At 38.8% G+C, this 26,645-nt stretch overlaps 2 protein-coding genes across 7 annotated transcripts in view; one reads left to right on the top strand and one right to left on the bottom strand.

The window, feature by feature from the left end:
* The window catches only part of DOP1A (DOP1 leucine zipper like protein A), a 123,104-nt gene extending 96,679 nt beyond the window's left edge, over positions 1 to 26,425 (bottom strand). The window contains exon 1 of the mRNA XM_077812749.1: positions 26,412 to 26,425. The gene's annotated coding sequence lies outside the window, so the exon portion shown is untranslated. The remainder of the gene's footprint in view (positions 1 to 26,411) is intronic.
* Positions 1 to 26,645, top strand: part of UBE3D (ubiquitin protein ligase E3D) — a 110,965-nt gene that overhangs the window by 477 nt on the left and 83,843 nt on the right. For all 6 annotated transcript variants that reach the window (XR_013345586.1, XM_077812756.1, XM_077812755.1 and 3 more), the window contains exons 2-7: positions 1,618 to 1,814; positions 4,970 to 5,060; positions 12,768 to 12,999; positions 17,426 to 17,495; positions 22,614 to 22,683; positions 23,700 to 23,808. Coding sequence is in view for 5 of the 6 variants with exons in the window: in XM_077812756.1 (XP_077668882.1) it covers positions 1,618 to 1,814; positions 4,970 to 5,060; positions 12,768 to 12,999; positions 17,426 to 17,495; positions 22,614 to 22,683; positions 23,700 to 23,808 (769 nt within the window). In the remaining variant the exon portion in view is untranslated. The remainder of the gene's footprint in view (positions 1 to 1,617; positions 1,815 to 4,969; positions 5,061 to 12,767; positions 13,000 to 17,425; positions 17,496 to 22,613; positions 22,684 to 23,699; positions 23,809 to 26,645) is intronic.

Raw genomic sequence — 26,645 nt, 5'->3', positions numbered from 1 at the left:
AAGCAGTCATAGTTTCGAATGGGTTTCAGAGTAGCAGCCCTGTTAGTCTGTATCCGCAAAAGCTCACCTTACCTGATCACTCTCCTTACAGTGTGTATGGGAACACCCATTGTTTCATGTTCTCTGTGTATATAAAATCTCCCCATTGTATTTTCCACTGAATGCATCCGATGAAGTGAGCTGTATCTCATGAAAGCTTGTGCTCAAATAAATTTGTTAGTCTCTAAGGTGCCACAAGTACTCCTTTTCTTTTTATAGTTTCTAATTTGACTCTTAATGTAATTTCTAATCTTAAAAATCATTACATGTAAACTGAAAAATATTTAGATGGTGTTCATGTATTTACTGAGGTAATTTATCTGATTCTGTTTCATATATTCTTTGAATTCCAAACTTCATAGTGCAAATAAATCTGTTGCCCGCCTTCCCCTCCCTCAATAAATACATAAGTAACTTTCAACAATAACATCTGCAAATGCTTCAAAATCTACTATGCAAAAAGAAAAGGAGTACTTGTGGCACCTTAGAGACTAACCAGTTTTATTTGAGCATAAGCATCTGATGAAGTGAGCTGAAGCTCACAAAAGCTTATGCTCCAATAAATTTGTTAGTCTCTGAGGTGCCACAAGTACTCCTTTTCTTTTTGCGAATACAGACTAACACGGCTGTTACTCTGAAAATCTACTATGTGGGTACTGTACCTGATTTGTGAAGTTCAATATCTTGACTGCAGAAATCAGCAAAATGCATTCCATATGTAATAAAATGTGTAAAATGTGGATGAAAATGAATGAATATCATACTGCTTGCTATGAATCTTGGAAAAAGTTGGCCCAGTGAGTTTCAAAGGCTCATCAAACCTATACAGAAAGTATTAAAAGTGACGTTTTCTTCTGTGATTTCCGGAAAATACAGTTTCCACATTTAAATGTATTGGTTTCTTCTAATAGTATTGTCTGGGAACAGGTAATTATTAACATTAGGAACTGATCCATTTCCTTTTCTAGTTTTAATCTACTCTGAGGGTTCAGTGGGAATTTTATGAGTGCAAGGGATTCAGATACTTTGGACCCAGTTCTAGCCACATGCGATTTGATGGGAATTTTGCTGGTGATTTAAATGGGAGCAAGACTGGACATTTTATTTATAATTATTGTGGCCCCTCCCACATTATCTTTTAAACATGTAAGCATCTTACAGTCTCTCATTTTTGTGTAATTTTGATTCTGATATGCAACTGGGATTTTTGACAGTTAAAACTATGTCTTCCTTTACAGTTTGTTTCATGATTTTAGGTTAAAGAAAAACAGTTACATTGCTGTCTTATTTCCCAATAAATAAATCTTTTTTGTACTAATTTGGAGACAAATATTTGTGGATTGTAGAAAAGCATGCATTCATTTTTGGTTTTAATCCATATACATTTCTTAATGTTGGACTCAATAAAACATTGCATCATCCATAGACACAAAAGTTAAATAAATAAAAGTCAGAAGCATTTCAACTTTGAGAAAATTTGTTTGCTTAAACAAGTCAACATTATATATGACTACTAAACCCTCATTGTAAAGCTTTCTTTTTAACTGCTATAAAAATTTGTGTATTTTAAATCTCTAGTGAGCCAAAAGCAGGAAATTTGCCAGTGGATATTACAGTGGCTCCAGGATCATTAGAGATAAAAAGTTGTCAAGCCTGCAAGATGATCAACTTTCCTGCAGAGGTCAGGATTGTTCCTTCTTCCTGTCGAGGACTACAGTATATAGCTGGAGATGGTTTACATGTGAGGCTGCAAGTTCAAGCAGATTCAAATACAAGTAAGGGTGACCAATTATTTTGTTTTCCTTTGATTAGACACCGTATACTAAATTCCTTGAGAAGAAGAAAATCAAGGCCATTGTTTAGAAAATATAATTTTTGGTTACAGGTAATCTGAGACTTTACAAGTTATTTCAAACATATGAGAGAAAAACAAGGTGAGAAAATAACGAGGGCTGTCAAGTGATTAAACAATAATAGAATACCATATATTTACATATTTTTGGATGTTTTCTACACTTTCAAAAATGTTGATTTCAATTACAACACAGAATACAAAGTGTACAGTGCTCACTTGTATTTATTTTTGATTACAAGTATTTGCACTGTAAAAAACAAAAGTAATAGTATTTTTCAATTCACCTAATAAAAGTACTATAATGCAATCTCTTTATCATGAAAGTTGAACTTACAAATGTAGAATTATGTACCAAAAAACTGCCTTCAAAAATAAAACCATGTAAAATTTTACAGCTGGCAAGTCCACTCAGTCCTACTTCAGCCAATCGCACAGACAAACAAGTTTGGTTACAATTTTCAGGAGATAATGCTGCCCACTTCTCTCCTTCAGGTGACATTGTAAACAAGAACAGGTGTTCACATGGCACTGTTGTAGCTAGCGCTGCAAGATATTTATGTGTAAGATGCTCTAAAGATTCATATGTTCCTTCATGCTTCAATCACCATTCCAGAGGACATGGGTCCATGCTGTTAACGATCAAAGCAGAGCGGACCAATGCATGTTCATTTTCATTATCTGAGTCAGATGTCACCAGCAGAAGTTGATTTTCTTTTTTGGTGGTTCGGGTTCTGTAGTTTCCGCATTGGAGTGTTGCTCTTTTAAGACTTCTGAAATCATGCTCCACGCCTCATCCCTCTCAGATTTTGGAAGGCACTTCAGATTCTTAAACCTTGGGTCCAGTGCTGTAGCTATTTTTAGAAATCTCACATTGGTACTCTCTTTGTGTTTTGTCAAATCTGAAGTGACAGTGTTCTTAAAATGAATAACATGGCTGGGTCATCGTCCGAGACTGCTAATATATGGGAGAATGAGGGTAAAACAGAGCAGGGGACATAAAATTCTCCCCCAGGGAGTTCAGTCACAAATTTAATTAAAAAGAAAAGGAGTACTTGTGGCACCTTAGAGACTAACCAATTTATTTGAGCATGAGCTTTCGTGAGCTATAGCTCACTTCATCGGATGCATACCGTGGAAACTGCAGCAGACTTTATATACACACAGAGATCATAAAACAATACCTCCTCCCACCCCACTGTCCTCCTGGTGGGAGGAGGTATTGTTTTATGATCTCTGTGTGTATATAAAGTCTGCTGCAGTTTCCACGGTATGCATCCGATGAAGTGAGCTGTAGCTCACGAAATCTCATGCTCAAATAAGTTGGTTAGTCTCTAAGGTGCCACAAGTACTCCTTTTCTTTTTGCGAATACAGACGAACACGGCTGTTACTCTGAAACCTGTCAAATTTAATTAACGCATTACTTTTTTAACGAACATCAGCATGGAAGCATGGCCTCTGGAATGGTGGCCGAAGAATCAGGGGACATACGAACGTTTAGCATATCTGACACATAAATACCTTGCAATGCTGGCTACAAAAGTGCCATGCTAACATCTGTTCTCACTTTCAGGTGACGTAAACAAGAAGTGGGCAGCATTATCTCCTGCAAATTGTAACCAAACTTATCTATCTGAGCGATTGGTTGAAGTAGGAATGAGTGGACTTGTAGGCTCTAAAGTTTTACATTGTTTTATTTTTGAATGCACTTATTTTTTTTAGAGTAGCAGCCGTGTTAGTCTGTATCCGCGAAAAGAAAGGGAGTACTTGTGGCACCTTAGAGACTAACCAATTTATTTGAGCATAAGCTTTTGTGAGCTACAGCTCACTTCATAGCTCACGAAAGCTTATGCTCAAATAAATTTGTTAGTCTCTGAGGTGCCACAAGTACTCCTTTTCTTTTTGCTTATTTTTTTTGTACATAATTCTACATTTGTAAGTTCAACTTTCATGATAAAGAGATTGCACTACAGTACTTGTATTAATTTAATTGAAAAATACTATTTCTTCTTTTACAGTGCAAAATATTTGTAATAAATGTAAAGTGAGTACTGTATACTTTATATTCTGTGTTGTAATTGAAATCAATATATTTTAAAATGTAGAAAACATCCAAAAATATTTAATAAATTTCAATTAGTATTCTATTATTTAACAGTGCTATTAATCGCAATTAATTTTTTAAATTGCGATTAATTTTTTTGAGTTAATCGCGTGAGTTAACTGCGATTAATTGACAGCCCTAATTTTTCACTATGGCAACTTAGGGCTCCAGTTTTGAAAATGTGGCATATGCTGGCTACTTCTGCGTCACATCAGATAAGTTCAAATTCATTTGTCCACAATGATACACATAGCTTTGTCTTGATTCAGTCATATTTATTGATTATTTTTAGTTCTCTGTTATAACTGGGAAAATATGCTGTCTGAACTGGCTTTAGTTGTAGTGTTTTTCTCTTTGCTGGCCAACAGAGGGTATTGCTGTATTGGAAACTGTAATTTTTCTTCTTTGAGAGAGAGCATATTTTGTTGCTATATTATATACCTGTACCTGGTTGACAGTTTAGAATATTGCTCTTTCTCTCCTGCGCTGCTCCTCCTCCTCCCCCTCCTTCCCCCGCCTCCTGCCAACTATCTAGTGTGGTAAATTAAGGCAGGTACCACATACAGCAAAGCCAGAGATCAGTAGAGCTTACATTAATAGGGTTAAGACTTAATTTGATCTAAAAGTAACTTTAAAAGGATCCTCTTGATCCTGACACAACTTCAGCCCCTCCAACATGAAGCTTGCAAAACTGTTAAAAATGACTATTCAAATACAGCATGTATACATTACAGTAAATGCTAGATGCTGTGAATATGGGTCTTCCTTCAGCTCTGCTTGCCTGTTCTCTTCTTGTAAGCAGAAGTGTACAAAGAATTTGGTGTGTGGAATGTCAATATTTTTCTTCTTGCTTGTAGTAGTTAGAATCTTAGCTTTCTGGAGCTAATGAGTAGATACCCAGTTTTTTTATGTGCAAATTTATGTAGATTGAACAGGAACTTGATGTTTATTATGTCCTCTTTAATATCTGTAGAATTAATTTCAACTTTGAGTGAAAGTCTGAAGGCGCAGAAGAGTTGCATCTTTTACTGTCAATCTTGTGGTGAAATCATAATAAAAGAACGGTAAGCAATACAGTTTTATATGTTGTATCTTAATAAAAGCTGCATAACGTAAGAACATAAAAACGGCCATACTGGGTCAAACCAAAGGTTCGTCGAGCCCAGTATCCTGTTTTCTGACGGTGGCCAGTGCCATGTGCTTCAGAGGGAATGAACAGAACAGGTAATCATCAAGTGATCCATCTCCTGTCACTGATTCCCAGCTTCTGGCAAACAGAGGCTAGGGATACCATTCCTGCCCATCCTGGCTAAAAGGCATTGATGGACCTAGTCTCCACGAATTTATCTAGTTCTTTTTTGAACCCTGTTATAGTCTTGGCCTTTACAACATCCTCTGCCGAGGAATTCCACAGGTTGACTGTGTGAAGAAATACTTCTGTTTGTTTGTTTTTAAACCTGCTGCCTATTAATTTCATTTGGTGTACCTTTTCTGTACCTTTTCCAATCAGAATCTCTCTCTCTCTTTTTTTTTTTTTTTTTTTTGAGACAAGACAACCACATCTGTGTTGTATACAAGATGTGAGCATATCATGGATTTATATAGAGGCAATATGATATTTTCTGTCTTATTATCTATCTCTTTCCTAATGTTTCCTAACATTCTGTTAGCAGTGGTTGCTCTTCATGTTGCTTGTGCACTAAGATGGACAGGTTAAAAGTCATATTTCTAAAAGCCTCCTCACCTGTTACTTGTGTACACCAGAGATTGTTAGAAGTGAAATTATCTGAAACAAATCTTTCATCATTTGTGCTATTTGTTTATTTTTGGCATGTCACTCAAAGTGGAAAATAACAAGAGAGTAGGGGAGACAATGTATTTCAGTAGTTAGGGCACTGGACTGGAATTTAGGAGATCTGGGTTCCTTTCCTGGCTCTGCACTGTACCAGGCAAGCCATTTTGTCTGTCTGTCTGCCTCAGACTTCCCATCTGTGGAATGAGGACGATGAGTCTTACTCTCTTCTGTGTTTTGAGGTATAGGGCTTTTTCATCCATAGATAAGAGGTAAGTATATTTATTAGTCAGTTTCCTTTTCTGGTTCTCCTATGCTAACAAAGCACTTCAGTATTTTGTATTGCAAATAGGGGAAAGTTTAAGTCAAAGAGATCGTTTGTTTGTTTAAGAAATGTTAATGGCTATTAATTAATTATAGCTTTAGGAGCACTTTTTTAATGTAAATGTATACATGCTTTTGTATCATTCTGCATTTCAGGAATCCTGTTTGATTCTGCTCATTCTGTCCTATAAATTCTCCCTTGTCAACAATTTGTACTTACAGTGTGACCAGCCAGAGTAGGTGTTGGTGGAAAGCTTCCTTTTATCTCCCAGGGAAAGGGTAAAATTAGCAGTTGTCCTGAAAGTTATAGAGTCATAATAAAGAAGTATAATACAATTTTTCTGAAGAGATTTTTCTGTAGTGGTCAGTGTGATTTTGTGGAACCCCGCATGCTGAGCACTGTCTACTACAGGACTTGAAGCCTGGCACGTGGAGGATTGGGTCTGTGACCAGTAACATCTGTAGCTGTTAGGACACCCTCTCCCATTCCCCCTGTGTGCAAGATTTTAAAAACCTAGATCCGAACTCCTCCAAACTTGGGAAAGTTAATATCTCGAGCTGAACTTTTTATTGAACTCCTACTGCTAAATGGGCCAAATTGGCTTCCCAGATTTGAGCAGCCTTGAACCTTCCGAAGTGTGTAAGATGAACTTTGTGTATCTGCCTTAGCTCTGTTTCTTACAAAGTCTACATATTGCATGTGAATTTTAGTGCAGAGTTGCTGGGTTGTCTAGCTGTTGTGATGAACAGTTTGACAGCTTCAGCTGAACGTGTGCACATTCTAACAGATGTACTTGCTATTTCTTAGGATCTGTGTCACTCCTAATATTCAAATTGGCAATTCAAATGTAATCTGTTACTATTATATTGCCATTAACTGTACTGATTTTTGACTTACTCTAGTGTAACCAAATGATGATTTTGTGGCTTTTCCATATGAAGTGTTTTAGCAGCTAATTTGTGTTTTATTTTTATATATTTAAAGAATGACCAGAACTTGTTAAGTTCTTGTCAGTAGTATTTGTGATATTTTCAGTTGAAAGCTATCTGAGGCATTTCCATCCCCAAATAAACATTGTTTCAAATTTTAATTAATTTACTATATGCATATGAATGGATACTGCACTCTTCTCTACGCATGAGCACACAGGAGGTCAAATTGGAATAAATGGGTGAAGTGTGTGGGGCATGGCAGTGGCTCTCCGCCATGCTTTTCTCCTTTCAGGGAGCCTCTGGTGCTTGGTTGGGCTACACAGATCTGGAAGGTATGGCAGGATGGAGCAGGGTAGCTGCCACTGTATCTGGTGTTCTCCTTTCTCACACTGCCTTATTTCCAAGCTGAAGTCAGTATTGTAGTTAATGCTGTTAGAAGCAACGTTAGTTCTCTCTGGCTTTGGCCTCACCAGAGAGAGGGGTAGTGTGCAGATGTTTGACAGCTTGTGATAACATAGATTGAGGGGGGAAAGAAGGTTGCAGAGCTGTGTGGAGGGCAGGTCTTTCTTGCAGATGATCAGAGATCCACTGAGTTAGAGCCTGATACTTTCCACGAGTTTCATGGCTCTCCAGAGATACAGAATCATGCCCTCTGCCCCTTCCATATGACCCAATGGAGGGAAGATTGTCAGATTTTTCCATGGCTTGAAAGCTGCAGAGATTTCAGGATGCTTCTTTCTTTCCTCCTGATTATACTGTAGAAGAGGAGGTTATAGACAAGAAGTACGCCTTTCAGGGCTTTGCTTCTGTTATTCAGTAGCTTTCAGAGACCAGACCAGAATGTAATTTAAATTAATTTTCATTAATTATCTTTTAAGGAGATTGCCCTTTCCATTAGGCCAAAAAATTATTTTTGCTACAAGTGCTTTATATGTGCATTGAAAAATCAAATGCAGAATAGAGGGGTTTTTTTAATATTGCATTATATTTACTGTTATGACTGAATTCCAAATTTTATGTGTAGAGCAAACATCTGACTACTTAATTTATGTTAAAGAAAGGTATATTATTCTAAATTCAGTGAAGGTTTTTGGGGTGGGGTAGTCTACATAAAGTCATCCAATTTTATTTTTCAATTTTATAATGCAAACAGATTTTCAACAGAGAGGATTTTAATATATACTTTCTAAAAAAATAATGTTAATGTTGGACTGCAGTTTTGGGGTATTATATAAATTAAAAGAGAGAAGAAAATCTGAAAGTCTTCTTCCAATATAGGAAGAGTAGAGCCTTACAATACCGTGGGGTCCCATTGAGGGACTGGACCCCTAGTAAGCCCATGTTGTTGTATTAGATGGGCTTCAGTGAATCATTGCTCAATACAATGTAAACTCTTCTAAAACTGAACTAGGGCTGCATTAATTTGATGTCATTTATTGAGTTCTAGAGACAGCTAAGGGCCCAGATCCTGGCTTTCCACTGACAGGTACAAGGCCCAAAATGTAATAGAAAAGCTGTATTTCTGCATAGGATGGCCTGTTTAGGAGGGCTCTGCAGCCCCCTGTATGAGGCAAGCTGTGGCAACGCTGCAGCTGCTATTGTTATGTAAGGCTGTGTTGGGTACTTGGTGGAGACTAAAGGTCTCTGGGAAGGCAAGGTGGGGGCTCTGGACTGCAGGTGCAGATCAGACATTGACGGGGCCTGTTTACAGCAGGCTTTGTTGGTTTCTGTTATGCAATGCTTGAAGAAAACAAATATAATTGTTAAATACAACTCTTGTTGCTGTAAAGCAAAGAACACCATGTAGTAATAGGAGTGGACGGAAATGAGAGCAGTAAGGAAGATAGGATAGGGCATGTGGCAAGCCCCAAAATAACTGGTCAGCTGATGGGACAAATATTGGTTGAATATTATGAGATAATGTTAAAAGTGATCATATATTTTATAGCACTAATTTATTAGAACAGTAATAAAACAGTAAGACTTGATGGTCTCCAGTAGGCTTAATCTTAGAAAGTTACTTATGCCTAATTTAAAAAAAAAAAAAAAGTTACTTAAAGTTATTTTAACTCAGAAAAATGCCAAACACAATAAAATGAAGTTCTAAAAAATGAGAGAATGGAAGTATGATGCCGCCTTCTGCATCAAGGCATTCATGCTGGAACATTTGACAGTATTTGACTGTGGTCAAATAATAGGTGGTCAATTGACTGGCTTGCCAAGCCTTGTCATAACCACACTACGGCGTTTGTAAGGATAGCTGTGTGATGGGTTGGACCCCCCTTTCAGGGTGCCACCAGAAATGCTGGGATACCACTGAGCCCACCTTCCCAGCAGCCTGTGTTTCCCTTAATCTGTGTTGCTCTGACAGGTTCTCAAGCCCCTTTCCAGCACACATACAGGTAGGGACACACCCAGCTGTAGAATCACATAGAGCCTGCTATCAGCTCTCTGTGGGAGGACTCGGCTAGGGGATTGCCCAGCATTCACATGCTCACCTCCTTTGGAGTATAAACCCCAAATAATATTGTCTTGTGCTGTATAGAAGGATCTGCACAGCGCAAGCTCATAAAAATCACTCCCTCCCTCAACGTGGAGGGAGCTATGCACAGCTCCTCCCCCCCACCCCCGAAGTGAGGGAGGGAGATGTGCACAGCTCCCCACCCCCACCCTCCCCAAAGTTATGAGTTGCACAAACTGGGTTTTGGTATAAACAAGAAATATGTTTGTTAACTACAAAAGGAAAATTGTAAGTGATAATAAGGGATAGCAAACAGAACAAAGCAGATTACCTTAGTAAATAAACAAAAACCGCAAACTAAGCGTCACACACTAGATAGGTAGGATATAAATTAGCAAATTCTCACCCTGAGTGATAAACAGGCTGGCAGATTCTTAAGGCACAAGTTGCCTTAGCTTTCCCTGGTTTTCATACATAGGCTAAAAATCCTTCTAGCCTGGGACCATCACGTCCCACAGTTTAGTCTTTGTTCCTCAGGTGTTTCTAGGTGTGTTGTTGCAGGGAGCGTGAGGTCCCCTCAGAATGTCATTTTCCGCCTTTATATTTTCTCCCTACTTGCTGGAAAGCTTTTTTGCTGCGACCTGGGTCAAACTGTTCCCATTGTGTAGTGCTACCTCTGAGAGGTTTTTTATTGTACACAGTTTCTGGGGTAATCCTTGTGCTTGTGTGCATTTCCTCAATAACCCATTAACATTTTTGGCCATTTTACTCTTGTACCTGAAAGGCTGCTTGTGGGTGTTTTCAACCTCAGGACATGTTTCAGCAACACATATATAGCCAAACTTCATTACTTCACATACGACAATAGCACATACCATCCAATGAAGTATTACTGTTGGGCAGATCAAGTCTTTCAGAATGACACCTCACAAGGCATAATTTGTATAAGACATCCTAATTACATGACAGTGATGAATAATGGGGTGTCACGGTGTCACAAGCTGACCTTTAAATAGATTTTTACAATATTTCAGCTCTCATCTGCAGACAATATTGATTTTGATAAGGTGCTAACACAATCTGAAATTTATTGTTATCTAGAAAGAAGGAAACCTGTGAAATATTTCACTTCTGCACAAGAATGCAGAAGGCACAAGAAGGTACCCAAAAAAGTACTGGCCTCTTAAGAGACCTCCTGTTGAGAGACATGGTGGTGGTAGAGTGCAGCGATGGGAAAATATGTGAGCATCTGCTCAGAGATTGTGAGCTAACTTTAGAAAAAACCATATAAATTTTCAAAGTGATAAAGCAGGCAAAATTGCAAGTGCAGGCTTTAAGTAAGGAGACAAGAAACTGTACATAGAAGGCAGCAGAATGAGAAAGATAGGCATGAGGGAAAACACACAAGGAAGCTCAAAGAATGGCCTCAAAATCTTGTAACAAACAGCCTAGAGCAGGGGTGGGCAAACTTTTTGGGCCAAGGGCCACATCTGGGTGGGGAAATTGTATGCAGGGCAGGGGGTTGGGGTGCGGGAGGGAGTGCAGGATGTGGGAGGGGTGCAGTGTGCAGGAACGGGCTCATAGCAAGGGATAGGGGCAGAGGAGGAGTGCGGGGTGTATGAGGGGGCTCAGGGAAGGGGGTTGGGGTGCAGGAGGGGTGCAGTGTGCAGGAGGAGGCTCCGGGGAGGGGTGCGGGGTATGACGGGGCTCAGGGCAGGGAGTTGGGGTTGCAGGAGGGGTGCGAGGTGCAGGCAGGGGACTTAGGGCAGGGAGATGGGGGGCGGGGTGCAGGAGGGGTTTGGGCTCCGTCCCGGTGCTGCTTACCTAAAGCGTCTCTGGGTGGCAGCAGCATGCACTGGGGCTAGGACAGCTGTGGGGAGCGGTGCCTGGAGGCTAGGGCAATGCACAGGGCCCTCTGCCACCATTCCCCCCCCCCCCCCCCCCCCGGACATGGTGCCGTCTGCTTCTGAGAGTGGCACGGGGCTTGCGGCAGCATGGGGGGCAATCCCACGGGCCGGATCCAGCCTGCGGGCCATAGTTTGCCCACCCCTGGCCTAGAGAATGACACGGGAAGTGTGGAAGTAACTGTTCATCTCGCCATTGTCCAGCATTTGGGCAAAAGTGTAGAATTTCTTCACTGTAAGTGAGTGAAGGAATCCACTGATAGCTCTGTGCACTTAAGAAGAACACCACATCTGTGGGACTAGAGGAACACATCTGGGGAATTGTGGTCAGGCTTAGGAGGTTGTGGATAATATGACCATTTAAAAACAAAAAGATGTTCTGAAACATTTTTCTGTATGTTTGTTTGGATTATATTGGTTTAAGGAGTAACTACTGTATTTCAAATATTTTACTTTTTATTAAAGTAGGCATAAAAGCATGCACCGAGGAGGAATAAGAGAAGAATTACTATTTAAAAAAAAAGAGAAATCTTAAGTTTCTCATTTCATAGGCCAGATGTTCAAAGCAGAAACTGTATGCAAGAAAATAGTGTGTAGGTGTTTCAGACAAATGGAATTGTTCCTGTACACCAGTGTGTGTGTATTCTGGCTTTGAGGCATCATGTATATAGAAATATAGTTGGGTATTTTGAGGCATGTGTGACTTCTGCAAGTTAAATTTGAGTCTAACTTCAGGTTGCATTATCCAGTGCAAGTAAAAGCACTATACCATTTTTTATTTTGTTTCGTTTGTTTTGCTTGAAAGTCTGATTGCCTCCCTGTGAGCATGGAATGCCTTCAGAATACATAACTGACCTTGCTGAGTGTATACTGCAGAGAGACCTTTATTGATGTTGCATGGACGTCTGATGTAAAAGAGAGAGATGAGAACTTTTTAAAGAGAGTTTTTTAAAATGCACATTATTATGTTTTTCATGACTATGACTTGATGTATTTATTTTTATCTCATGGTTCACTTCACTAGTTGTCAATGTCAATTTCTGTAGTATAATCGCTGAGATCAGGCTGAGCCTGAGTCTTTCCACCTGTTGGGCATGATGTAAGATTCACCTGTTTATGCAGCCATTTCCCAAATAATCTTGTCATGAGTCACTACCATTGCCTTCTCAGAATTCATCCAATGGGCTTCAACACCTATGAGTAAGTGCCTTTTACTGGAGGAGGGGAGGCCAGCTATTTCTTTTAGCGGGAATCTCATGTTTGCTTGGTTTTTTTTAAGTGTTCAGACCCATTGATGACAGGTGCCTTAGAAATGATTGTAATAGATTGAAATATCTTGTTTTCTTTCCTCTATTAGGATGTTTCTCAGAGTTCTTCCCCTACCAAGTGAAAACTGGAGTGCTTTGGTTGAGGAGTGGTGTTGCCACCCCAATCCCTTTGCCAACAGCACTCTTCATCCTCAGAATAACGACTGTTTTCTTGGACACACTTACTTTCTGGTGAATTCAGGAAGTGAGTCACATGTGCCTGGAACTGAAACAGTCCATTCAAAGACTGAACATTCTGCTTCTGAGAGGGGCTCTATGTGGGTAAAGTATTTTGTTTTAATAAATCTCAAAGCGTGACTTTTTTATTATTTTTTTAATTTTATTTTGAGGAGTGGACATTTCTGTGAAAGATCTTTATAAAGTTCGGGGCTTGTAGAGTTGCTGACATCTGTTGTCTAGGAACCAGACTAAATTCTAGCATTTTCAGAACAATTGCTCCTAGTCTTAATATCACCTAGGTACACAAGAAATGATTCTCTGCCTTGAAACACACTTGGAATCATTGTAAAAATACTGTTCAGAGAACCTAGTACTTGCAAAGAAGACCAAGTAAAGCAAAATGGGATTTCATATGGTCAGACAGTGAAGAAGCAAAATCTTTGGGTCACCCTTGATTTGACTGAAATGGAAACAGTGGTCTGTTGCTACAGGCTTTGTATAATCTGATGGGTAGTTAATTAAAACTGTACCTGTGATGTGATAGGAAGATGTCAATCAAAGAATAGCAAAATAAAACCTAAAAGCTAAGAATGGGTGGAATCGAGGGGTAACTACATTTGCTGAAACATTGCTGGACACCGAGAAGTAAATATGAACAAAACAGTTTGGCTATACAAGAACTTGTCAAAATCCAGATGTGGTTTGGGTCCAGATATCCTATTTATGTTCCCACAATGCAAGGGGGCGAGGGTTAGCGATGCAAAGATAGACCCATGTTTTGGGAATATCTTTGTCCCACCACTTTGTCGTGGTTCTGATGCAAAAGCTGCACTTGCCTGGCAAATACTGCCTTCAAGTAATTGACTGGGCTTGTTAGGCTAGGATTAAACAGGCTGAGCCTCTCAGTGAGTCGCACTATGAATTCCATACACTGCTGGTCTCAGTCTCTGCCTCTTCCCATGCTTGACTGAACATCTTCCATGCCCTCTTCTAGGTTTCTTGAGATGCTAGGTGATTCATTAGCAGAAATTTCTCTCTCTCTGAATAAAGAGTAATCTCAGTCTGTTCAGCACAGCTCTATATTTAGAATACATTGCTGAAATGGTTGTGATTCCAAGAGAATTAGGGCAGTACAACCCCCTTCTCCCACAATCCCTTGGACTGTCAAATCTCCCACAAGCAACTGCTTCCACAGGGACTGCAAGGGGGGACTGTGAGAGAGGTAGCTGGGTGAGGGTTGCAGCTGAAGCACTTGCAGGTGTAGACATTGGGCAGCTGCGCCCAAAACCAAATGGCTCATTTAGATGCACTGCACTACTGGTATTTAGACCAGTGTAGTCCTGCCAACTCCATTAGAAATGAGACAAGTCTTCAGTGAAGAGGCACCTGAAGATTTTTTTTGAATGTGATGAATCTCCATATTCACTTTCTAAAAATTGCCTTGATATCAAGATTTGTTACTTGGTTGTTTGAAAACCTTGTATCATGCTTGCACTGAAATTCTAATGTCTGCACTCATCGATTTGTAGCATCAGTCAGTTGCCAATCAAATGAGCACAACCTTAAGATCAAGCAGAAACTGGACTAATTAGGGAAAAATTCATATTGAAATGCAAAGTTCTTCCATAATATGGAGAAAGTTTTAGAAAGTTACAGACAACACAGATTGCTGTTGGCACAAACGTTTTCATTTTATAATATATTCATGCAGTCGGCACTAGTATGAAAATTCCTTTTTAATTGCATAACAGTCATTGGAGAGTGTTTGCCTGTGACCAAAACAGTAGTAGGAATATAGCAGAGATACTTAAGCAATCCTCTGCAGCCTCCTGTGGCACCAAGACAACATTGTGCCATGGAAAACATATTGCTCACGTTTTAGTCTAACGATGTAACACTGATGTTAAATGTCACATGGTCACACAGCATTCTAATAGTATCTCTGGGGTAAAATATTTTCCCTAAGACAATATCAAGGATTCTTAGAAATAGAAACACACACAAAAAAAATATTAGGAGAGGATCCACCTCCATCTGCAGATTGGCAGCAGCTGCAAGTTGTCACATAGATATATTGATTTAATTAGTCTGGCTAAAAGTATCATCCTTTTTCTTCAAGCAGTGATACCACTGAGTTCTCAGTGTTTTCAGGTACCATACTGCACAATTCTCAGCCACCGCATGTAACTTTTAGCAGAAAAGGCACTCAAATAGTAGTTATCTGAGCAATACTGTGCTTATAGCTCCCTGGCCCTGCCTTCATTTATTGGGTGTTAAGAAACCCAGTCTCCTTACTTTATTTCTCTCCTTCTTTCTGACAGGGAGTAAGTTCTACTCCACAACTTTTGGGGGAGAGTAAGGGGCAGGCACTGGGAAAGGGGACGAAATGTGCATCTGTTTTTATTGGCTCTAACTCCAGTACAATGGGATCCAGCTTTCTCATGTAATGTATCCTGTTAAGGCTGTAACAGGTCGGCAGAGGCTAGAGAATTCCCAACCCTTGCGTTCCCACTGGAATCTTGGTCGGTGTTTCCTGGCTCAGTTGAGGTTTGCAGGATAGACTATCTCCTCAGTGTCCTAATAATAGGAAGTAGCTGTCTTCCCTGAGGGTAGCGGTGATTCAGTCTCATTAGAAACAAGAGATAACAGGCAGCAATTCTTACTAGGGGCAGCCTCACTTTCACCTGGCAAGTCAAATTCTCAAATGTACAATGTTTGAGCTGAATTAGGTTCCCATCTCCACCCAAATATTGTTTAGTCCATGAGAAGATACTCAGAGCTGGGAGCCAGGAGGTCATGAATTTAAATCTCATCTATACCCTGTGCAGTCCTACCTTTGGACTCAGGGCAATCCCATTTCACTAATAAATTAACTGAGGGATTGCATAAGGTTTCTTTTAGCAGAACTAGGAATAGAACCCACATCTCTAATATTCCCAGATGGATACATTTTTAAGACCAGAATGGACCACTATAAGAATCTAGTCTGATCTCCTGCACAACACAAGCTAAAGAATCTTACCCAGTAATTCTGGCATCAAACCCATAGCTTGAGCTATAACATATTTTTTAGATAAATATCCATTCTTGATTTAAAGGCTTCATGTGACAGAAAATCCACCCTGTCTCTATGTGAGTTGTTCCAATGGTTAATTACACTCACCGTTAAAAATTTTGTACTAGCTTGAATTTGTCTAGCTACAGCTTTCAGCCTTGGATTTTGTTATGTCTTTTTCTGCTAGCTAAAGAGTTACAGTCAGAAATCTCTTCCCCATGTAGATACTTGTAGACAGTGATCAAGTCACCTCTTAATCAAAGTAGATTGAGCTTCATAAGATACGTTTTTCAGACCATGAATCATTCTTGTAGCTTTTTTCTGAACTCTTTCCAATTTTTCAACGTCCTTTTTGATGTATGGACTCCAGAACTCTACACAGTATTCCAGTAACTGTCTCACTAATTCTGTATACAGAGGTAATACCACTTTTCTACTCTTACTTAATATTTTTCCTCTTGTACATGGAAGGACCATGTTCACGATCTTAGCTACAGCATAACCAACATGAGCTCCCAAGGTAATCTATCATTACGACTAAGTCCTTTTTTTTTTTTGAAGTCACTGCATTCTAGGATACAGTCCCTAATCTTACACGAATTGCCTACATTCTTTGTTCCTAGATGTAATTATAATACAATCTAAGGTCATACATTTACATCACACAATGAGGAAACATTTTTTTTTAAAAATGGTCTATTATGAGAAAAGATGATGTGTCATTTATGGTACAGTAGGCAGCAACACAAATTACATTTGGTCATTTATCATACATTTTGGTAGCTTATATCACACATGAAAGCTTTAAAGTTGAGAGGTATGCTGGCTTTAGTGAAAGGGTGGCTTCATTACAGTTGGAAACAATGGAAAATGATGACCATATTTTATTCGGGACATACAATAATACAATAAATGGGGAAAAAAGATTTTTTTTCACTAACTTGTTTTATTTATAATAGTCTTAGGTGTTACTTTTCTGTGTAGTTACAAGTTAGTCAGGCTTCAATATGATTTTTCAAGTTGAAAGTTTTCTTTTTCAAACTTTTCTAAGCCTAGACAAATGCCTATGTGAAACATATTGGCTGCACATATACCCCAGATGAACAGGTATAATGCTGATTGTGTAGATACTAGATGCACAAATCTTGCTAATGAGATAGTATGAATGAAGGTAAGTGTTGAGCTCAGTTATATCTTTTAAACAATATTCAATTTAAATACAAACTCTGGGTTTAACTTGTACAGTGTCGTAAGGGTAGTGGAAGATTTAAATCAAACACACAACTTCTTAGTAACTCAGAAAATTTAGAAGGCTGCAGTGAATGAAATAGTCAAGACACATCTGTATGTACATAAACATTCTGAGGGGTGAAGTATAAAGTTCAATATGCACTCTGGAGACTATTTTAAAATTATACATTCTTTTTCAGAAGAGTTGAATGGCATTTAAATGACATTTTTCTTGTCCTACAGAAATCAAAGGAAAATGCTAGAGTAATTTGTAAGCGCTGCAAGGCAATGCTGGGAGAGACCGTATCATCAGGTATGGATTACACAAACAAAACGATACTTGGTTGGCTCACTCACTAAACACTAGAGGTTAAAACTTCTGGAGAAAAATAATTTATCAATAGGATGCTGAGTTGATTCCTGTGGGGGGTTCTTCTTCACTTCTGAAAGGGTGAGATTGTTTCCACTGTCAAAACTATGAGGTTATTGGCCCCAGTAATTTATTTTGATTCTTGTTTATGTAGTGCATCTGGCCATATTGTTCTCTGTATTTTAACACTTAGCAAAATGAATGTATTCCTTTTTATATGTTTGAACCATGCTGCTTGTTCTGTTATAAAGTGGATTTGTAGCATAGACCCAGAGTTGTGATATGAACAACTCTGAGCTGAAATAATGGGTAGAGATTTAAATATAACACAAGCATTTAGATTTAGTTTTAAAAAGATGTGTACCTCGAGTATCATGGACCCATTTGCAATTAATCGTGGAATGTATACTTTGTGTACCTTAGTAAATTTTGTTTAATGTATAGATTAGGTCTGAACTACATAACTAATATAAGCTCAGGTATGCAGTTAGTCTTTCGTAAATAGCCCCTCTAAACAAAATAAGGTAGAATAAACTTTTTATCTATCATGTGCAAACTTTAATTTCTTCAAAGAAAAATCTACTTCCTATCAACTATAACTAATACAGAAGAGAAGGCTATAAAGTCTCATAGCTCAAAAGTTGGCAAAAACTTTGAAGTTGATTCATTTGAAATTTGTTAGTCACCTTAATTGATCAATCTACAAGAAATGAACATTGAAGTACTGTGGTGTTTGATCTTAGTGTATTTAAAAATATAGACTAAATGTTCAAGTTAATAGTCTTGTAGACAATATTTTAATGTACAGAGGAGTAATTTATATGCATGCTTGAAAAACATATTGTAAAATAGGAGTACATAATGTGTGTGTCCAGACTGTGTTAATACTGGTATGTATATCTATAGATCTGTAATTTTATATATAAATATTTGAGTTTATTGCCTGGGAGTGGTATGAATTATTTATTTATATTACATTATATTTTATAAAGAATACAAAATGTGCAAGATGCTGTACAGATCTATAGGAAGATAAGGTCCCTCAGTCCCAAAGAGCTTAAAAATCTATACAGACAAAGACAGATAAAAGGGTGGGAGAAAAGGACTTGTCATATAAACAGTGTGGTCAGGGTGAAGGCTGTCAGTTCCATTAAATAATTATAAATGTTCATTTTTATAGATAGATAGGCATTACCTAGACATAGTTAGTTCTGATTTTTGTTACGTTAACTGCCGCTGTTTTTGTTACTTTGGTTTTTAATCCTTACCTGTTGTTTCTTTTTTAATTTTAAATTTTTCCTACTTTCAGTATATTAATTAAACCTTTACACTGCTGCACTCTATGGAGTGAGGGCATAACTGCCCACTGGACACTTTTAGTGCAGGGGCACTAGTTTTAACTAGAAGTTTAAACTAGTGCAATCTACACTCTCTCTTATACCTTGTAAAATATGTTTATCCTAAGTGCTTGGCAGCTTTAATTGCTCTCTGAGTCTTCTGTTTTAGTTCAATCAAATTTTTCTCACCACTAGTAAAAATCCGGTGGCTACCACCTGGGGTAAATGTAAAATAAAACTTTCCTCTGCTTTCAGTTTTTGTGCCTGACATTTACTTTAAAATTTTACTTTCTAAATTGTTGGGCCGATCTCCTGGTGTCCTGGGGAGTGTTTGGCAGACTGGTTATTTATTATTTTCACTAAGCTTTTTGTTTCCTACAACGGGACTGACAAATGTAAAAAGGAAAGAAATGTCAGTGCTGCACTAAATGTAGAATAAGTAGGCTCTGTAGTTGAGACCTGTCTATGCTAAATGTGCTACTGCATCACACTGGTTCTGTGATGAGGCTCTGTTTTAGGTCATACGGTCATTTGATTGGCACCCATGACAATATGGATAACAACATTGGTTAAAAACTGTTTTAAGTCTCAATCAATTGGATTGCAAATCCCAGTCAACACTGAAAGAAAGACTAGAATGTGGTTTAATTAGAAATGTGGTTTAACTAGGCCACAACTTTTATTAAGTAACACATCTGGGAACTATTTGGCAATAACTATTTGGCCAGTGGAGATCATCCATCCATGTAATCCTGGTGAAGAGCTGCTTCAGCACCCTCTCTCCTTCATTCCACCTCCTAGAGGACTACCGTCAGCCCTTCACCCTGTTAGTCCCAGCACAATTGCTTGGACCCCACAGCTACCGACACCCCACCTTCCCCCCCCACCCCCAAGTACAAGAGTTAAAGGGTTGGGGAAGAGGTGGTTGTCTCCTCACTGTGCAAGACATTGGAAGCCCCAGCCCTTTTACCCACCTTCTTTAGGAGATACCTTCTAATCTGCTTCCAGTTCTGGTTCATCAGGGAGCCAGACATCCTATTGACTGAGCACCTGTAGTGGACACCTGCCAAGTTGTGACAAAATGAATTTTACAGCCTCACTTACCTTCTAGATCCTGGGGCTTCTAAGAGGAAGATGAAAAAACCCACATTGCGCAGGCCAGTCTGACAGTGAGAGAAAATTCCTTCCCTGCCCCAAAAAGGTGACTAGCATGATGCCCAGATCAAGGCCCAACACCTGGTCCTGCTCTAATCCTGGGTCAGGGAAGGGGAAGCTTTTCTTCTTAGAGCAGAATGGTGCCCCAGAGCAAGGGCAAGGGTTTATAAGTGCTTCCCAGGTGTGTGCAGGAGCCGATAGGCTTATGTCGAATCCTTCTGTCTAATCAATCAGCAACCATGCCCTTCTTAAGCCCACAAAGAGGCTGAGTGCTCACTGCTGGCCCAGAGAAAGCCTCCCCATCTCTGAGGCCGCAGTCGGGGGGAATGCAGGGAACAGAGCCATAAATAAGTATTGTTTGTTGTTCATAGTGCCAGGAGCCTGGTAGCGAACCGGGTCCCCACTGTGTTAGGAGCTGTACAAATACAGAACAAATGATGGTCCATACCCCAAAGAACTTCAGTCTGAGACAAGAGACAATAGACGCAGACCAACAGAGGCTCTGGCCCTGTTTCTGCTGCAGAAAAGGGCTAGCTATGATCTGAAGAGCCTGCACAGGAATTTCTAACCAAACTAGTGCATCATGGAGTGCTGCTGCTCTGGCACTTCTTGTGCTTCAGTGCATGGGGAAATGATTGGGAGGGGCTCATCTAATATATATGCCAAAAATCCCAGACTTTGCCCTTTACCTTTTCTATGAAAAAATCACTTGGTGGCTAGAAAATAAAGTGACTTCCTTAGATCAGCTTACATAATTCTCAGACCTGAAATCGTCTGAACAAATAGCACAACCATACAAATTCCAAAAATCTGATTTTAGAAATATGAATTTTTATCTCTCTTTACTACTGTCTCCACACCAGCTGCCTGAGCAGACATACAGCTACCAGTGTCTAACTTTCAAGATACACTGCATAGGCTCAGGTGGTCAGACCTACAGTGCTAATTGCTAAACACTAAGCAGTGCTGAAAGATGCTGAAATAAACAAGTCATGCACTACTTCTACATCTCTGTATTCGCCAACAACATGAACTTTTTCAGCCGCAATTTCTGCTAAAAAGGATATGAGCAAATGATTCACCAGGCACGCGCACACTCGTTCTGGGACTGCCTGTATACCTGAATAGTCTAGTCCCACAAGCATAAAAGCTTACATGGAACTTTTGATGTACACTTTGGTATAAGCAAAAGGTTCTAAGGGACTCTCCTCAAACCTTCATAACGAATAATGATGCTAATTCAGACTATTAATAGCCACAAGGAAGTGTATTACCAGATTAATTCTAATGAAAGAGAATCCCCAAATTGTGATTTGTTGCTCCAGACAATAGAAGAAACACACTTCTGCTCAAATCTCAATGTCCTAAGACCAGACAGAAGTCTTTAGGTTTTAGTCCCTAGCATTCAAAGACAAATAAAGGCACTGAACTGGGACACTGATACTCATGCAGAATAACTCTGCTCCAGATATTCATGCATCTACCTGCAAGAAACCCCAGATTTGCAATATCTGCTCACAGATGTATAGCAATGCTACAGTTTGTGTACTTGTTTTTGTACTGGGAACTAGCCATATTGTACTAGCTGCTTGTGTACAAAAGTGTATATGATGCAACTGTGGGGAGAAAAAGGTTTTTCTATCTCCCCATTTAAAACATTATATTATCTTTGTTTATGTTTATGGAATTAGGTACTTAATAAATACACTTATCTAGCAACCTATAAATAGCTTGTAAAATACAATCTGTGTTTATATTATAAATAAAATATTTTTTCTTTTATACCTACAAAAATATTTTAAAAGAAAAAGATGACCTCGATGGAAGCAGCTATGTCTGTAAAGCTGAAGCAATTCCTCTTCTGACTTTTTTTGAATGTCTGCACTTTAGGTGTGGGTCCTGTACGTATCAATACAGAAAGGGCCAGTGTCCTGAGGTAGCCTAACTTTGTTATAGAGAAGTATTGTTTCCACTCTTTTTGAAGAAAGAAGAGAATTAGTCCCCTGAGTTTACTCTTGTTAGAGCCCTGTGTTTGTTGTTCACTGGGAAATCATTGGCTGGTAGAGTATACTGAAGTACTGACATAAGTTGAACTGATTTCAGTCCGTTAAGTGTTTTTCATTTCTTGTTCAGGGTTGGCGCAGCAATAATAAATAATGGACAAGAGTTTTTAATTGGTATCAGCAAACATATAAATATATTACATGTTTTTAAAATGATCACTACAGGGGTTTTGGCTCCTGCCTACTCTGGATTTATATGGGGTATAGGGGGAAATGGTTGTTCTGCTTGATGTGAAGTAGGGAATGATACAGATGGCAAAATATTGATCTTGTGATTAGCTCCAAAAAGAGCTAAAGAGATATTTCCTTCTGGCCATGTCTGATTTCTTTACCAGTTACCCAGCTTCTCCTCTTACATGTCAAAATAAGAATTTGGACATTTCTTCCACCGTTTAATTGGATGCTGATCTACAGTTTAGTGAATGTGGTGATGCAGTATATTACTGTAGAAAATAAATGTACTGGTTCATTGAGTTTTAAAAAATTTCCTTTTGTCTGATTTTTAGGGACTACAAAATATTACATCACTGAGATGATTATTCAGCCATCTGGAAAACATTTTGACATGATACCAAGGTATAAAAATCAGATAATGTATTCAGCTTGGTTATTGGAACAATGTTGTTGAGTGGTAAAGATTAAACTTTTTGGATAGTTACTTTTTTGGTATTTAATTAAATATTATGCACTATTAAAATAGCAAAGTTAGGAAATGCAAAAGCACTCTTAACTCAGCCATATACTATACCTGCTGTATCTTGTGAACTCTTTTCTAATTAAAGGCATAGCTTTATATATTACTGTTTGTGGTAAACTGTATACCATAAAGTACAGATGGCATTACAGAAAGCCAAAATAACTTTGTAGTTGGAACCTTAACCTTTGTTACATTGTTTGACTTTCGGTGACTAAATATGCAAACTTCGTTACTTTGCTAAATTTATGCTATGCTTTCATATAATTGCTAATTACAAGATGGTATCTGACAATCTAAATCACACTTTTTCTGTCCTGTCTGTGTAACCTTTAATTTCAGTTAATACTTGTACTTTCCATTTTTTTTTATTTTTATTTTCAGACAGTCCAGTTTATGTTGAGGTTACCATAAAATATAGTCTGCTGTGAAGAGAGTTACTGTTCCATTCTGCAAACTCAAAGATATTTCAAATATGTACATCATTATTCACTTGTATGTTGTATGTACACATAGTGCATAAAGTGCAGTATTTATGCCTTTATCTGCAGCATTTGGCATTGGACTGTGTCAGATCCAGGACATTTGACCATATGGATCATTAGTTTACTCAAGTATGGCAATTTTTATTATGCAGAAAAGGGAAAATACTCCAATTCTTGTTACGGGAAGATAGGAAAGATGGAGGTGAAGAGAGAGAAGCTCTATCTCCGTACAATAATGACTTAAGTCTAGGGGCATTATTTCCATGCCACACTGTAGTGGAATTGACAGCATGGAGAAACCTAGATGCTATATGTTTAAAGTTTGCTAGGGGCTCACTGGGTATCAATGGCTAGTTTTGCAAAATATAGTTACTATGAAAACATTCTGTGAAGACTGATTTATTTTAAAACAGGTCTCAGTTTGTACAGAGCATTATAGCTCAGTGTCTCGTGGATCTGTCCTCTGCCAGAAGCACATTTAGATTCAGAATACAAGGACATGATGGAAAAGTCTACATCTTGGTATGGCATTTTCTTATAATTGTATAGAAATATATTCATGAGCGTGAACTCCTGACATTTATTCATTGGTTATTATGTGCTTACTTATGTGTGTAAGGGAAATGAGAAAAAGGAGTTGATCGTTCAAATGTATCAGTTGTGCCTGTCTGCCTGACTCTCCTTTGTTTTTTCTTTTTAGTTTAGTTTTTAGTTTGCAATGGAAGTTAAGAACCCACTTGAATTTTTTAGACTAAAAGCTCACTGAAGTCTCAAGCAGTTAGTCCAAAGTACTGTACACAGCCATGCTGTTTACATAGAAGTATGTAGTCTTGTCTGTTTACAATATTTCTATGACCGAGAAAATTAAAAAAATATTCTGGAGCCTTATATCTGATACACTTGGGCTGCACCCCTCTTCCTGGAAATGTTGGAAATAGCTCAGACTTGTCCAGGGACCTCTGGGGTGTGGGCACATCCCTTCTGTCCTCATCCCAATTAATCCTGTTTCTGGTAGATCAAACAGAGTAGCAGTTCAGTGTTCTGCCTTATCCTCTGCCATCCTATCTTTTAACTCTTAACTTCAACGAGCACTGCCAGAATCATTTCCCTCCATTTCTTTTCCCCAGAGGGGCCCAAAATTTATGGAGCTGTGACCCCGAACAGAACCAGCTGCTGACCATCTTGTCTCCACTCACCCTATCCCTGTTGTGGTGCAGCGTGCCACACTAATAGAAGACAGAAAGCCTGGAGGTGCTCCCATTATGAGGAGGCCCTCTTAAAAGCCACAGGTGGGGAGGTCTGCCGCAGCTGTTCAGTCAGTGGACTCTTAGCTTCTCAGGGAAATAGGTAGTGCTTTGGGATCTCTGTATCCTCCAATGCTAATCAAGACTTCTCTGGTGACACCTTTACAAGAGCTGTTCAGTTCTCTTCAACACTTGGGACTCAACTTGGGCCAAACCAACTTCACCAATGGGGGATTCTCCAGGGCTGAGCCCAAAAATTGCCCTAAAACCACTTAAAAAGGCAGAAAGTCTAGGGTACTCTCCCATGTCTTTAAATAGCTGATGGTGCATTGGCAAGAAGTATGGCATTCTTTCTTTTACCCCCTTTTTCAGAAAGAGAGGATCTGGGCTCTCTCAATGATGCATTCTTGTATTTCAGAAATGTTTGCATAATAGAGGACGAGGAACTCAACTCCTTGTCCCTGCTGATTTTGTGCTAGCCTTGTGGAATGTGTGGATCATAGATTACAGAAGGGGTAGTTGGGATTGTCTAGTCTGACCTCCTGAATGATGCAGGCCATAGAACTTACCCAAAATTATTCCTAGAGCAGATCTTTTAGAAAAACATTCAATCTTGATTTTAAAATGGTTACTGATGGAGAATCCACCATGATTGTTGGTATATTGTTCCAATGGTTAATTACTCTCACTGTTAAAAATTCACACCTTATTTCCAGTCTGAATTTGTCTAGCTTCAACTTCCAGACATGGGATCTTATTATACCTTTCTCTGCTAGATTGAAGAGCCCATTATTAAATATTTGTTCCCATATAAATACTTGTACACTGAATCAAGTCCTTCTGGTATGATCAAGCTAACCAGGCATATCTTCATTACCAACTTTAATTTGTCATATTACTAGAGATCTAAGTTTTTTGGACTCATGACATTGTATCCTCAGCCAAACAGGTTCTGTTCTGCTTCTTTCTCCTTCCCTACTAATTTTCGCTTCTTGCTCACTGTGTACCAAATATCTTGGATTGTGGATAAGATGAGGATCCAAAGGATACTTGTTTACCTAATTGTCTTTCTACGACCAGCCTCTTTTTCTACCACACCCAACCAAGGTCCATTTACCTAATTAACACAATTGAATAAGATGTTGCTATTCCGAATTTACATTTATTGAGCAATAAGAATTAAATGTTTCAATATAGTTTTGTAAGCATTCCTCTCATGCAAGATGCATAGTCAGACTTTGGAGCCTTGTGGAGAAGTCTGAACTGTCTCTAGTATTTTCAGGAAGGAGTCAGTGCCTCAAACTGGGGAAGAGTTCAGTGCTAGACAAGAAATCACTGGGTAATAATATTTTCCCCATTAATTGTCACAATTACTTTTAAATGCAGAAACCTTTTTTTATTTAAAAAAAAAGCATTTGTTTTTAGGAAGAGTACCATAGATATGCCACACAGCTGTCTACACCAAGAAAATGTTGAACATTTAAGGTTTTGGCTCAACTTCAAGTGCTAAGTTTTGCGGGGGGTGGGTGGGCTTTAATCACTAGGAAAGGTCCAGCAGATTTTTTTGCAATTTCTTTGTACAAAAGAATTTTGTGTACAAAAGGCTATTTGTACAGTGTCAGCATGCGTGCTGCATTGCAAAGTGGTTACAAATAAAAACAAATTGCCAATTAACAGCATTACAGGCGTTAACAAAGACAGATTCTAAGTAAGCATAAAACGCTGGCTCAGCAAGGTTTGATTTTAAAGCAGTGATAGTGGAGCCCCCCAAGCATTTAAAGTTTCACTGTCTTGGACTGAATTGGCAAATAAATATCGCACACAAGTAAAGGTTATGAATACATTTTGGGATAACAAAACCCTAAATGGTCAGATACATACATAAGACTTCAAAGTCCAGATCTCAGGTTCGGAGCAGTATTGGTGAGTTTGCTGGCTGGAAAGTCCCTCTGGAACACGTCCACAGCTTGGATGGGCCATTCAGTCCTTTGTTCAAAGCTTCAGTCTGTAGAAAAGTTACTCCAGAGGTAGGAAGCAGGATTGAAAACAAAATGGAGAAGATGCAGCTGCCTTTTTATATCCTTTGCTATGTGGCTTGGACGTCCTTTGTCCCAA

This window comes from Eretmochelys imbricata, chromosome 3 (assembly GCF_965152235.1).
Source record: "Eretmochelys imbricata isolate rEreImb1 chromosome 3, rEreImb1.hap1, whole genome shotgun sequence".
NCBI lineage: Eukaryota > Metazoa > Chordata > Testudines > Cheloniidae > Eretmochelys > Eretmochelys imbricata.
The sequence above is the reverse complement of the archived record's forward strand: the minus strand, read 5'-3'. Positions and strand labels throughout refer to the sequence as shown.